Below are 13817 nucleotides of genomic sequence, written 5' to 3'. Positions count from 1 at the left end.
TGAATTTTCTTGATTACTTGCTGTAAATATATATAAATGTTGTTAATATATATAAACAGCAGAGTCGAAAATCCCTCAAAAAAGATATATAGTATTGAATATGATCCTTCCAGTCCACTTATTCATAGGACCATAATTAATTAATTAATTATGCTGATCGACTGGGGAAGCAACATCTATTGTCAATATGGTAAAATATTTAGATGGTAAGAAGTAAAGTCTACACGAGACACACACACACACACACACATATATATATATTTATCTTTTGAGAAACCATTTATTGATTATTCAGATTTTTATTCAGATCGATACGCAGCAAAGTTATTTTCAGGGCATATATCAAAGAAAAAAGAGTTTTTAATGAACAAAAAAATACATGAAAAGAAACTAAAGAGAGGAAAACTGACATGTGGCCACTTTGAAGTGATGTTTACGGAGAAGAAAAGGTCACAAATTTAAGAGCAATGTGGAAAAGTCCTCGGGAAGTAAAAATAACGTTAAATATGATTGTGACACAAGAAATGTCTATGAGATACAGGAAATGAGTTTCAATGCGTAGCAGCATGGACCTCATCACAAATTTAAGAACAATGTGGAAAAGCCCTCAAGAAGTAGAAATAACGTTAAATATGATTGTGACACAATAAATGTCTATCATGAGATATGGGGAACGAGTTTCAGTACTGCGTAGAGGTAAGGAGCTCATTACTGCTACGCACCGTTTCATTGAAGTTAAAAATGATCTTAACCGTTCGATGGTGAGCGATCTAGTTGCATATAGAAATTTTGAAGGTCTGAGCCGTTTCAATCCTCTATCTTTGTTAATTATGCTTAAGAAGACGTTAATTATGCTGAATTTTTCAGGGAAAAAAATAGATTTCCTAATTAAATTGAGAGTGCACATCAAAGAATGGAGTATTTTGTCAAAAATGTGGAAAATAAAGAAGAGAAAAACTGACACGCACCCACTTCGAAATGATGTTTAACCGACCCAAAAGAAAAAGAAAAAAAATCTATAATCACAAAGGGCAAAGCGGAAAAGTCCTCGAGTCAATGCATAGAGACGTAATATTGAAAATGATACTTGCAAGTCCACTTATATCATTAATTATCCAGAATTTTTGAAAATAAAAAATTCTTATATAAAGAAGCCACCGAATGTACGGGTACTATACTAGTTATCAGAATAATAAAGTCTTATCCCAGTGATTGCGGTTTAGTGTTCTAACATAACCTTACTTACAAGAGAAATTTACAAGTTCCATCACAATTCCTAATCTCTACAAAAGGAAAAAAAGGGAGAAAACATAGAAAAATTGTTCTTTTTTTTATCTTTACAAACAGATTATTATTATTATTATTATTATTATAAAAATTTTTTATTCAACCTCCCATTTAAATAATAGTGTTGCCTTTCCAAATCAAAAATTCTAAAATAATTATATAAAAAATTTAAATTTAAAAATATTTTGGATACATAATTCATACTACTTCCTGTCTTTAATATAAAAGCTTGTTTGACTTTTATTTTGATTCTAAATAAAATATTTTAATCCATTTTGTTTCTCATATTTATCTATTTTTTTTAAAGTAATCATTGTAATAATGATAGTTCTAATTAATATACTTGATTGGCAATAATTTTTTAAAAAAGACAACACAAATTTATTACAAATAGCTAACTTAACTAGTTTTAATTAATTAATTAATTAATTATGCTGATCGACTGGGGAAGCAACATCTATTGTCAATATGGTAAAATATTTAGATGGTAAGAAGTAAAGTCTACACGAGACACACACACACACATATATATATATATATATTTATCTTTTGAGAAACCATTTATTGATTATTCAGATTTTTATTCAGATCGATACGCAGCAAAGTTATTTTCAGGGCATATATCAAAGAAAAAAGAGTTTTTAATGAACAAAAAAATACATGAAAAGAAACTAAAGAGAGGAAAACTGACATGTGGCCACTTTGAAGTGATGTTTACGTAGAAGAAAAGGTCACAAATTTAAGAGCAATGTGGAAAAGTCCTCGGGAAGTAAAAATAACGTTAAATATGATTGTGACACAAGAAATGTCTATGAGATACAGGAAATGAGTTTCAATGCGTAGCAGCAACGAGCTCATCACAAATTTAAGAACAATGTGGAAAAGCCCTCAAGAAGTAGAAATAACGTTAAATATGATTGTGACACAATAAATGTTTATCATGAGATATGGGGAACGAGTTTCAGTACTATGTAGAGGCAAGGAGCTCATCACTGCTACGCACCGTTTCATTGAAGTTAAAAATGATCTTAACCGTTCGATGGTGAGCGATCTAGTTGCATATAGAAATTTTGAAGGTCTGAGCCGTTTCAATCCTCTATCTTTGTTAATTATGCTTAAGAAGACGTTAATTATGCTGAATTTTTCAGGGAAAAAAATAGATTTCCTAATTAAATTGAGAGTGCACATCAAAGAATGGAGTATTTTGTCAAAAATGTGGAAAATAAAGAAGAGAAAAACTGACACGCACCCACTTCGAAATGATGTTTAACCGACCCAAAAGAAAAAGAAAAAAAATCTATAATCACAAAGGGCAAAGCGGAAAAGTCCTCGAGTCAATGCATAGAGACGTAATATTGAAAATGATACTTGCAAGTCCACTTATATCATTAATTATCCAGAATTTTTGAAAATAAAAAATTCTTATATAAAGAAGCCACCGAATGCACGGGTACTATACTTCTGGTCTTTAATATAAGAGCTTGTTTGAATTTTATTTTGATTTTAAATATAAGATCCTAATCTACTTTATTTCTCATATTTATTTATTTTTTCTCAGATAATTATTGTAATAATGATAGTTTGTTTTTAGTTTTTTAAAACAAGTTTCTATTTTTTTTTTAAAAAACAGTTAAGTAAAAATAAATTACCAAATGGGACTTTTTATTTTTTAAAATAAAAAACTATTTTCAGAATAGGTAAACAAATAGGCCCGAAATTTTTTTTCGTTTGGTCACTGTGTGAGCTGCTCACAGATGCCTCGACCTTTTTCCTCCCTCATTCTTTTTATTTTTTGACCAGCTCTCATCCTTCGTTCCATACTTTGATTTTTCTGTTAGGAAAAATATTCATTTTTCTAAAAGCACATTTAATTTTATATTTTATAAATATATATACACATATTAACAATTAATTAATGATATATTCATATATTATTTATTAAGTTGGCAAAAAAATTATTAACAAAATTATTATTCTGGTTCTTAATATTGAACCTAATTGGAGAGTTAATGTTGATCCTAAATGTAAGACCTATTTTATATGATTATTAATTTTTTTAAATTAACTCTATTGATATTCCCTCAATAATAGTCAAGTAAAAGAGAGAGTAATGGAATAAAAAAAGATTCTTAGGATGTTTTAAAAAAAACAGATCATACTAACTAATTCAATTAATATTCTTAATCTATTTAAATTAATTAATTAGATCTTTGTAATTATCATATTAACTTATATCCTTTTTGGTAATTTGTACCTAAAAAAGTGTTTCTGATAACAACTATCTAAACACTTTCATTTTATTAAAATCACCATTTTCAAAAATGTTTTTAATCTTATATTTTATAAATATATATACACACACTTACTAACAATTGATTAATTATATTAAAGATCGAACATAGTATGTTGTTAAAAAAATTAGTTGTTTATGGGATTTTATGTTTAAAATCTTTAAGACAAAATAATATTTTTCTGTTGGCGAAAAAAATAATCATTTTTTAAAAAATATTTAATCTTATATTTTATAAATATATACACACATATTAATTATTTATTAATTATATTTTTTATATATTATTTATCATGTTGGCAAAAAATATATTGTTAACAAATTTATTACTTCAAATTAAAATATATTGTAACACATATTTTTTTATGTAATTATCATATTAACTTATATCCTTTTTAGTAATTTGTACATATAAAAAGTGCTTCTGATAACCACTATCCAAATACTCTCACTTTATCAGAATTATTATTTCATAAAATCTATTCTCAAAAATAATTTTTTTTCAGAAACTATTCTTCAGACCATGGTTTGGTTTTATCTAAACAGCCTCTTAATCTAATTTGAGAGAATAACTCAAAAAGTCTTAGTCTTAATTTGATAGGATGTATTGCATCTTTCAATTTCCTATTTGCAAATACATATGAATAGGGTGCTTGACCTGGCAGTAGACCCCAAAGTCATCACACTCTATCTCATAACAAACTGCTTCTAAATATCCGTTCTTATATGAATATGATATCATCTTGGTTAAAATAAAATTACTTCTTAAAGATACACGTAAATAACACCACTTTAAATATATATGCGTGTGTGTATATATATGTGTGTGTAATATTTTGGTTTATATTAATAAAATCACATTGCCTATGAAACAGCTTGCAGCTGTTCAACGCCTTTTATTTTTATTTTTTTGGACCAAAAAAATCAATTTTATTAATATAAAAAAATAGTACAAACAGGCCAAAATAAAGTCTCAAAAAACCTAAGATACAACCTAACACACAAAATACTGAAAATAAAAAATACAAACAAGACAAAAACAATTAGAATCCAAACACGCTTAAAGAGGAGTAAGCAGAGACAAGCCACTCATTCTGGTGCATATTCTTTACTGCACATCCTGCCAAAAAATCAGCAACTTCATTACCTCTTCTTGAGACAAGAGAAACGCCTTTTATTACTTTACAAAAAATAGAAGACTTGTAGAAATCTTGACTTGCTTTTCTTTTCTTCTTGCCTCTATTTATACCGCATCATCCTTATCTTCTTATTCTATCGTCTCTTATGCGGTTTGCTATTATGTGATTGTGCAAACTACCTTTTCCTCCTCCTCCTTCTTTCGCTCCCTTACAGAGTTATTTTGTTCAAACTGCAACAACCAAAATGGAGTTTGGGATCTCAATCTCTAAACTTTTATATCTTTTTGTTTTTGGATGCTTTGCTTCGACAGCTTTCATGAACTATGGATCCAATGCTCAACTCATACCAGGAGATGAAGGTTTCTTAATTAATCCCTTTATGTTTCTCTTACTACTTAGTATACACTCCTTCGGTCCTAAATATAAGACCCTTTTTGTAGCGTAATTTTTTACTACAAAAGGGGTCTTATAGACCGAAGGAATACTATATTACTCTATTTAGAGTTATGATCAATTCTTCCGTTTCCATCTGTTTTCTTACTGTTCAAAGAAAAATACAAAAAAGAAAAGGGTCAACGTGATGGTTGATCCTTTCCTCTTCTTGAACAAGCAGTGATAAAAAAATTGTCGTAATTTTCGAGACTTGATCCTTGATTTTTTTCCCCCTCCAAGAAGGGAACTAAGTAAATTGATTCTAATGTTTTCTTTCTTTCTTTCTCCTCCCCCCTCCCTTTTTACCAACAAGATTCCAATGGTTGAAAACTATAGTAATTTATTTTATTCATTTATTTGCCACTGCTTTAAATTTTTAAAGGTTAAGGAGGTAATGTACAACTGACATAAAGTTTAGGAAGTCCTGTGTATTTTAGCCTATTAAAAAATATTTTTATGTTTAGTTTCCGATGCGCTTATTAGGGAAAACGTGATTTTTGGACATTACTGATGCTGTTCTGGATAAGAAGGCATTTCTTAATCAACGTAAGAATAAAAAAAACAATTTAGATATATACATTTACTACGACTTAAGTTTACACGATAAGCCTTTATCAGCGTTTTAAATTGAATTTGAACCAGCTCTGCATGATCCATATGTTGGAGAAGTTCATCAACATCAATGCATATCAAAATTAACCAAAGTGGGCCACGTCAAGTACTTCGAAATTTCTTTATATATAAGGTTTACAGATGTCTATGAATATAAAATATAGATGTTGAGGTTCTTACTTTATGGTGCATGATTTTCATTTTTTATTTTTATCTTTTGAAAAAACTGAACTGTGTTTGATGCAGTGAAAGCTCTAAAAACAATATCATCAAAGATAGAAAACTTGAATTGGGATGTGAGCCCACGTTCTTGTGTCGATGATGGCTTCAAAAATGAGATCATTAGTGGAATGAATAGCATCGTAAGGAATGTAACATGCGATTGCAGCTTCTCAAATGGAAAAGTTTGTCATGTTACAAATATGTAAGTGCATTTGTGTACATGGTTACAATGTAACCCTTTCAGTTTGGGTACAAATCAAGCTCGAATCTAAATTAAGCTGTGTTTAATGAGTTCCAAATAATGTTGAAAAGTTTTCTTTACTTTTTGTTCCTTTCTTTATTTAAAACTAGTTGATTTGATTTTGAGATACATTTCTATATGATATTTAGAATAAGTTAGGTCTGGCTCTGCATTGTAATAAAATTAATATTCAAATGCATATTGGTGCTATTTGTTTTTCTGCCAACATATTGGTGCTAATTATAAGATAACTTATTTTATTTTAGCTCTATGTAAATAGTTTTAGTGACGTGTTTTTCATTTTATGACAGCGATATGACGGGATTTAATCTATCTGGAGTTTTACCAAGTGAATTTGGATTCCTTAGCCATTTGCAAGTATTGTAAGTAATGAAATTTTTTAGTTAAATTATTGGTTTATAGCAGCTTAGATTTATATATATGTATATGCTTAGTTAAAATGTGGGAATTTGGGATCTGAAATGCAACTTTTATATGTGGCATAGTGATTTGTCTCACAACTATCTAAACGGATCAATCCCAAGGAGCTTTGCTAGACCCCCTCTTGTTGCATTAAAAGTGATCATAACGCTGTGAATGATTATATGTATATATGTGTGTGTGTATTTTCATATATGTTATGCATGCATGCATTTATACAAGCTCGGATTATTTGACCATGTGCATTATCCATCTCTTAAACACATGTCTTAGACACCTTCCGGATAACGCAATCAGTGGTCCGATTCCAGATGAAATTGGTGAAATTACAACTTTAGAAGATTTGTAAGTATAAATCATTACACTTTGAGTTTTTTAAAACTTATTGTTGCATTTGGAAATAATTTTATGGTTTTGCTACTTTCTGCAGAAGCTTGAATGATAATCTAATGGAAGGGACTCTTCCTTCTAGTCTCGGAAAATTGACCCAATTACGCATGCTGTAAGAATATTATTTCAAGTGCAAATAATTTTCTTTTATCTTATTAGTTGCATTGTGACTACCACATTAGTCTTGTTATAGATAATTTTTTATATTGCTTTTAGATGTGTTATCTGTTTCTAAGGATTTGGAACTCGTAGGGATCTTACTGGAAATAACTTCTTGGGGGCCATACCCGAAAGTTTTGGTAATCTGACAAAACTGGAATATATGTGAGTGGCATAATATGATTTAATCATTTCATTATATTTTATTTTTGATGTTGTGTTGATCTCTTTTAAATTCTAAAATTTCTCTCTTAACACTTTTGTAGCTCTTTAGATGGCACCAACATATCAGGAAAATTACCCAATTTTATTGGGAACTGGACCCAACTCCAGGTAATGTGAGTCTAATACACTCTCTATCATAATGCTTTTCCTTTTAAATAAGATGCTCCTTTATGAACTTAATGTATCGAAGTTAATAAGCTTAATGAAGTTCAGTGCTTTTATTTTCATTTACTCCTGTATTTTATTATATTGTCATATTTAGTCTGTTTGAAATTGTTGAAAACGAAGAAAGAAACAAGGGAGAATTATTATACGGCTCCAATAAAAGAATGTAATCACTAAAAATTCAAACAACAACAACAATCAAGCAACATGTAGTGATAAGATTTAGTGGAAAAATGACCATAGGTTTATGTTGATCACTTGTCATTTGGATTTATTAGTAATTATATTTTTTTTTGGGACCCCAAATAACTCTAAAAAAAAAAATATTTGGGCAGGTATTTGGAGGGAACGTCTATGGAAGGCCCCATTCCTATAACCATATCTCACTTAACATATTTGTCTAGTATGTGAGTACTTGGTCTTTTATAATTCATCCACACACTGTGTTGATGGTTACGCAATTTAATTTCAACAGAAGAATATTTTCCTATTATTGATACTGTTTTGTATTTAATTTTTAATTCAGGATGATAACTGATTTGCATGGACCAATGATAATGGGATTTCCTAATTTGGAGAATTTGACGTCCTTGCGATACCTGTAAGTTGAGAATTTAATAGTGACGTGAAAATTTGTTTATCGAAAATGAGCTATATATTCTCAATGAATTTTCATACCTCTTTTTTTTTCCTCTCAGGGTGTTGAGAAATTGCTCCATCCATGATTCCATTCCAAATTATATTGGTAAAATGCAAAACTTAAATAAAGTGTAAGTTGCTTCATCGTCATACTATGAATCCAAAATCCTCTAAATAATAATCCCAATTTAATGTTTAATTGACAACCTAATTCCTAATTTAGAGCTACTTACTTTTATTATGGACTATTTATTACTAGCAACATTATTTTTCAGTTATTTTTATGAAGCAATATTTGTGTCCCCGTGTATTAATTGCAGAGATTTGAGCTTCAACAAGTTGACTGGTAAAATCCCAAACAGTATAAGTAGCTTGACCTACCTAGATCTCATGTAAGGGAGCATTCTACACACACAGATAACTTGATTTTTTTTTTTGGGAACTTAGTTACTCTTTTTTAATGATCTTCATTAATTATATGTATGCAGGATTCTAACTGAAAATTCTCTGACCGGAAAAATTCCTGATTGGATATTTCAACAGCAAAACAATGGTGTTTCTTTGTTAGTAAATTATTTTTTATTTTAATTTTATTTGTCATTACTACATATAGTTCAATGCCATTACCGTTTGAAATTAATTACCGTGAATCTTATTGACAAAAACATCTTTAGCCTTTAAATCTCTAATCATTTTTAATTAATCCCCTTTGCATAATGTCATTTTGATTTGAGCTTTGACATATGAAAAAATTTGGGAGAATTGTTATTAAATCTCAAGGAAGGAATATAAGTCCCAATAGCAATAAAACAGCATGCAATGATAACAAGAAGAAGAGCCGACCAACCAACTCATCTAAACTTTATCTAATACTCTTCCAGTCTTTAATATAAAACCTATTTAACTAATTTGATTATATTAAAGAAGTTAGGTAAGTTAGTTAATTATAAGAAATATGACATGTTTTTTCTAAAATACTATAATCATCTTCCTTAATATCCTCTCTCCCTCTTCCACTTGATCATAGTTGAGGGAATATCCATATGGATAATTTATAAAAAACTGATAAATATAAGAAATAGGTCTTATATTTAGGATCAAAATCAACTCAATAATTATGTCATATATTAAGAACCGGAGGAGTATATATATATATATATATATAACAGGGAATGAAACTTACATGTGTAATTTCACACTACTTCTATTGCAGTGATTTATCTTACAACAATTTTTCAGAGACTTCTGCGACTACTTGTCAGTATGGAAAAATGTGAACTCCTCTCCTCGAACTCCAAACTACTTTTTTCTTGTTCTTTAAGACATTATGCAACAACTGTAAAGCTTTTTCTTTTTTTGGTTATACAGAAACTTGGTTTCAAGTCTATCATCTTCAGCAAACGCCTCGTAAGATTATACTTATGGCTTTTGTTTCACTCATTCTAAATGCTTTTGATTCATGCTTTGAAATTTTTATTCATCTTACAGGCGTACTTGCCTAAAAAGGGGCCTTCCTTGTGGGGAAAAACCCAAGTGTGAGTGTCTTCTTGCTTATTTCAAACTTTAACATAACATTGTCTTTTTTTAGTTGTATTTTATTTTCCCATCACAAACCTTTTCAAGAGTTTTAACTAAGTAATGTAGACTTTAGTGAACGTAACAATAAAATGATTATCAATATCATATGACAATATATATATATATATATATATATAGAGGGAGAGATCATGATCTTATGAATTTGATCATTTGGATTCTCTTATAGAGGTGATTTTTGATGAGGTTGTCCCTATATGCAGATCATTCATTGTTCATAAACTGTGGAGGACCAGAGACTGAATATGAGGGGAATAAATATGAAGGAGACAACAATCCTAATGGTGCCTCATACTTTTTTGCTAGTGAAGATAAATGGGCTTATAGTAGCACAGGAGTAGAAACTTACGAATATTCTAATAGTAATTACATAATAACAAAAGTATCTTCCCTTGATATTGTTGGTCCTGACTTCTACCAAACAGCTCGCGTTTCCCCTGTGTCTCTCAAGTACTATGGCCTTTGTATGATTAATGGAAATTACAACGTCAAACTATATTTTGCTGAGATTATGTATTCTTATGACCAAAATTTCCATCACACTGGAAGGCGCATATTTGATGTTTCAATCCAAGTGAGTCTCACTATGTTGAATTTAAATTTTTTATAGTGATCAGAGAATTCCATGAATAGTGAGAAAATAATACTCTCCACCCATGAAGCGTATAGTTGAAGAGAAATAAATATTGTGAGATGTGTCGCTATCAAGTGAACTCACCACTATGTTCATGTATCTCTTTGATGGGTGGCTAAATGGCCAATTATAAATGAGAAATACTTACATACTCTTAGAAGGCCATGTCATAAGTACTCTCTCCAATGAAAATGTTCCAAGTGTATCCCACAAATTTCTCTTGATTAGTTTTCTCCCTTCATAACCCATTATGATAGAAATTTGTGGGATCCATAAGAAAGGACACCTGGAGCATTTTCATGGGATAGAGAATGGATGACGTGACACTCCAGGAGTATGTAAGAATTTCTCATTATAAAGACAAGGACTATTACTATATATAATGATTTAACATGCTTTCAACTGTTTTCGCTATGTACGTTAACAAATTCTGTGAAAGGTGAAACTTTTGTATGGATATCCTAACAGGGTAGGAACTATTTACATGATTTCAATATTATGAGGGAAGCTGGTGGCGTTGGTAAGGGCATTGTCAAGGACTTTAATGTTGATGTTAATAATAACACCTTGGAGATTCATTTGTACTGGGCTGGAAAAGGAACTACCACTATTCCTACTTATGGTGTATATGGACCTCTTATATCTGCTATTTCGATCACCCCAAGTAAGTAAAATCTCATATTTATTGGTTTACACTCTTTCTAGCTTAAGCTAAGAGATGACAATTTTGACTTTGATAGGAATCGTAACTATTACTACTTTTTTGTCATGTAGATTTCAAAATTCCTCGAATTTCTGGTGGAACAATTGCCGGAATTGTGGTTGGATCATGCGTGTTCCTCATCATACTAATAATAATATTCGTCCTTCAAAAAATGGGCTTACTAGCTGACAGAGATTCAAAAGACAAACGTAAGATCAAAATAAAAAATAATAAAGTTGGTATATCTAATGATAATTTGGTACAATATAGTGAAAAAAAGATTTTCCATATGCCTGAATTCTATCATACAAGTCAAATGGACAAATAATGATTTTTGCATATACGTAATTATTTTCAAGTTTCTTGTAATTTCAATCTATTTTACTTTGTATTTATATAACCTTTATTTTTAATGCAGAACTTTTAGATCTAAAAACAGGTTATTTCTCTTTGAAACAAATCAAAGGTGCCACTAATAACTTTGCCCCAGAAAATAAGATTGGTGAAGGAGGTTTTGGACCGGTGTACAAGGTAATTTTTACTATATCATATTTATCTTTAACCAATGTTACATAATTGAATACACTTATAAAGAGATTATGTCTTTTAGACATAATGATTTTGCTTAAGAAAAAGTATGAAAATTCAGACTAAAGGGTAAACTAAATTGCAGGGTACATTATCAAATGGCGTTGTCATAGCTGTGAAACAGCTTTCCTCTAAATCAAAGCAAGGGAATCGTGAATTTGTTAATGAAATTGGAATGATTTCTGCTTTGCAACACCCAAACCTCGCAAAGCTTTATGGATGTTGTGTTGAAGGAAATCAATTGTTGCTGATATATGAGTACATGGAGAACAATAGTCTTGCTAGTGCTCTTTTTGGTAAGAACTTGAATTCTTCACAATAAAAAATTACCATATGTAGTATTATATACAAGGAAAAGATAAAATAGACTGAGCATAAACGAATAAAATTGTTTTTATATACATTCTCTTATTGTGTGTGTTATAGTATTACATCACTATGACAGAAAATGTAAAATCGTGTTCATATTATTTGCCAACAACTTTTAATTATATCTTTATTTTTTAAAAGACAAAATTTAGATGTTGTATTTTAGGCTTTTTAAATTTAAACATATTTACTAATTCGAAACAACTACAAATATCTAATTAATTTTTATTGAATGACTTGATAGTAATATGTTGTTAATTAAGATACCATTGATATTAATGTTAGGTGGCCAGGGACAAAAGATACACTTGGACTGGCCTACAAGAATGAAGATATGTGTAGGAATAGCAAGAGGATTGGCTTATCTTCATGAGGAATCAAGGTTGAAAATTGTGCATAGGGATATTAAGGCAACAAATGTCTTACTTGATAAAGATTTGAATGCCAAGATCTCAGATTTTGGATTAGCCAAGCTTAATGAAGATGAGAATACTCATATAAGCACAAGAATAGCAGGAACAATGTCAGTATATATTCTACTACATCTTTTTCACTGGATCAATATAATTTTCATATTTGGTTTAGTAATAATGTCAATAGGTTTTTTTCTTCTTGGACTATCCTTGCACATTCTCCATTTTGTGACTTGTTTATTAACATTATATGTTTTCTCATTAGTGGTTATATGGCTCCTGAATATGCAATGCGAGGATACTTGACTGATAAAGCAGATGTTTATAGTTTTGGAGTTGTTGCCTTAGAAATAGTTAGTGGAAAAAGCAACACAAGTTATAGGCTAAGAGAGAACTTTGTTTACCTTCTTGACTGGGTTAGTTATTCTACTCACACTTGGCATTGGTGATGTTCAATATTCTTCATAAGTTAATGGTTTTAATGAGTTTCTAACAACTGCTTATACTTTCATGCAATTGAAGGCTTATGTTCTTCAAGAGCAAGGAAACCTTCTTGAGCTAGTGGATGCAAGTCTTGGTTCAAGCTACTCCTCACAGGAAGTCATGAGAATGCTGGAGCTAGCACTCCTATGTACTAACCCATCTCCAACTCTGAGGCCATCCATGTCCTCTGTTGTTTTCATGCTTGAAGGAAAGTTGCCAATCCAAGCCCTAACAATCAAACATCGGGAGAGTGACCAACAGGTTGCAAGATTCAAGGCCTTTGAGATACAATCATCTCAAGAAAGCCATAGCCAAAACTTTAGTTCTTCTTCTACATCAAAATCACATGAAAATATGAAGCAAAGGGCTGAAGCAACGGATAGTGCAGCATCACAATGCGATCGTAGTAGTTAAACCTTAGTTGCTTCTGCATTCTCACATGAAACTATGAAGAAAAGATTTGAAGTAATGGATGGCTCAATGGTTTGATTATATTCCTCAATTTCTCTTCCATGTAATAAATATTCTCTTCATCTAGTAGGCTTTTTAAGAATCCCAACTCTGGCGTATGATCCAATCAGAATTTAGGCTGGAAAACAAGCATGAGACTATAATCTTTCATAAACGAGTAGATATTATTCGAAGAAGGGAAATATAACATGAAGTGTGAAGAAGAATTTACATGTGCTAATTAGTTCCTCTATTTTATAGTTTAAATGTGATGTGTAATTAGCACAACGCAGTGATGCACAGCCTTGTCTTTGTGTGTGTGTGTGTGTATACATATAT

At 30.4% G+C, this 13817-nt stretch overlaps 1 protein-coding gene across 1 annotated transcript in view; it reads left to right on the top strand.

Annotated features, from left to right (window-relative positions):
- Nucleotides 1-13442, top strand: part of LOC114714800 (probable LRR receptor-like serine/threonine-protein kinase At1g53430) — a 35464-nt gene extending 22022 nt beyond the window's left edge. The window contains exons 7-30 of the mRNA XM_028899573.1: nucleotides 5028-5075; nucleotides 6007-6184; nucleotides 6535-6606; nucleotides 6730-6816; nucleotides 6938-7009; nucleotides 7095-7166; nucleotides 7307-7378; nucleotides 7480-7551; nucleotides 7939-8010; nucleotides 8130-8204; nucleotides 8302-8373; nucleotides 8563-8634; nucleotides 8731-8805; nucleotides 9456-9515; nucleotides 9611-9649; nucleotides 9731-9777; nucleotides 10042-10412; nucleotides 10941-11136; nucleotides 11247-11384; nucleotides 11594-11706; nucleotides 11849-12059; nucleotides 12418-12655; nucleotides 12811-12961; nucleotides 13068-13442. Of these exons, the coding sequence (XP_028755406.1) occupies nucleotides 5028-5075; nucleotides 6007-6184; nucleotides 6535-6606; nucleotides 6730-6816; nucleotides 6938-7009; nucleotides 7095-7166; nucleotides 7307-7378; nucleotides 7480-7551; nucleotides 7939-8010; nucleotides 8130-8204; nucleotides 8302-8373; nucleotides 8563-8634; nucleotides 8731-8805; nucleotides 9456-9515; nucleotides 9611-9649; nucleotides 9731-9777; nucleotides 10042-10412; nucleotides 10941-11136; nucleotides 11247-11384; nucleotides 11594-11706; nucleotides 11849-12059; nucleotides 12418-12655; nucleotides 12811-12961; nucleotides 13068-13442 (2978 nt within the window). The remainder of the gene's footprint in view (nucleotides 1-5027; nucleotides 5076-6006; nucleotides 6185-6534; nucleotides 6607-6729; nucleotides 6817-6937; nucleotides 7010-7094; nucleotides 7167-7306; nucleotides 7379-7479; nucleotides 7552-7938; nucleotides 8011-8129; nucleotides 8205-8301; nucleotides 8374-8562; nucleotides 8635-8730; nucleotides 8806-9455; nucleotides 9516-9610; nucleotides 9650-9730; nucleotides 9778-10041; nucleotides 10413-10940; nucleotides 11137-11246; nucleotides 11385-11593; nucleotides 11707-11848; nucleotides 12060-12417; nucleotides 12656-12810; nucleotides 12962-13067) is intronic.
- The last annotated feature ends 375 nt before the right edge of the window (nucleotides 13443-13817 follow it).

The sequence above is a fragment of the Neltuma alba genome, unplaced genomic scaffold (genome assembly GCF_004799145.2).
Source record: "Neltuma alba isolate B1F8T4 unplaced genomic scaffold, ASM479914v2 tig00011543_pilon, whole genome shotgun sequence".
NCBI classification, from domain to species: domain Eukaryota; kingdom Viridiplantae; phylum Streptophyta; class Magnoliopsida; order Fabales; family Fabaceae; genus Neltuma; species Neltuma alba.
Note: the sequence above shows the minus strand (reverse complement) of the source record. Positions and strands in the feature narration are given on the sequence as shown.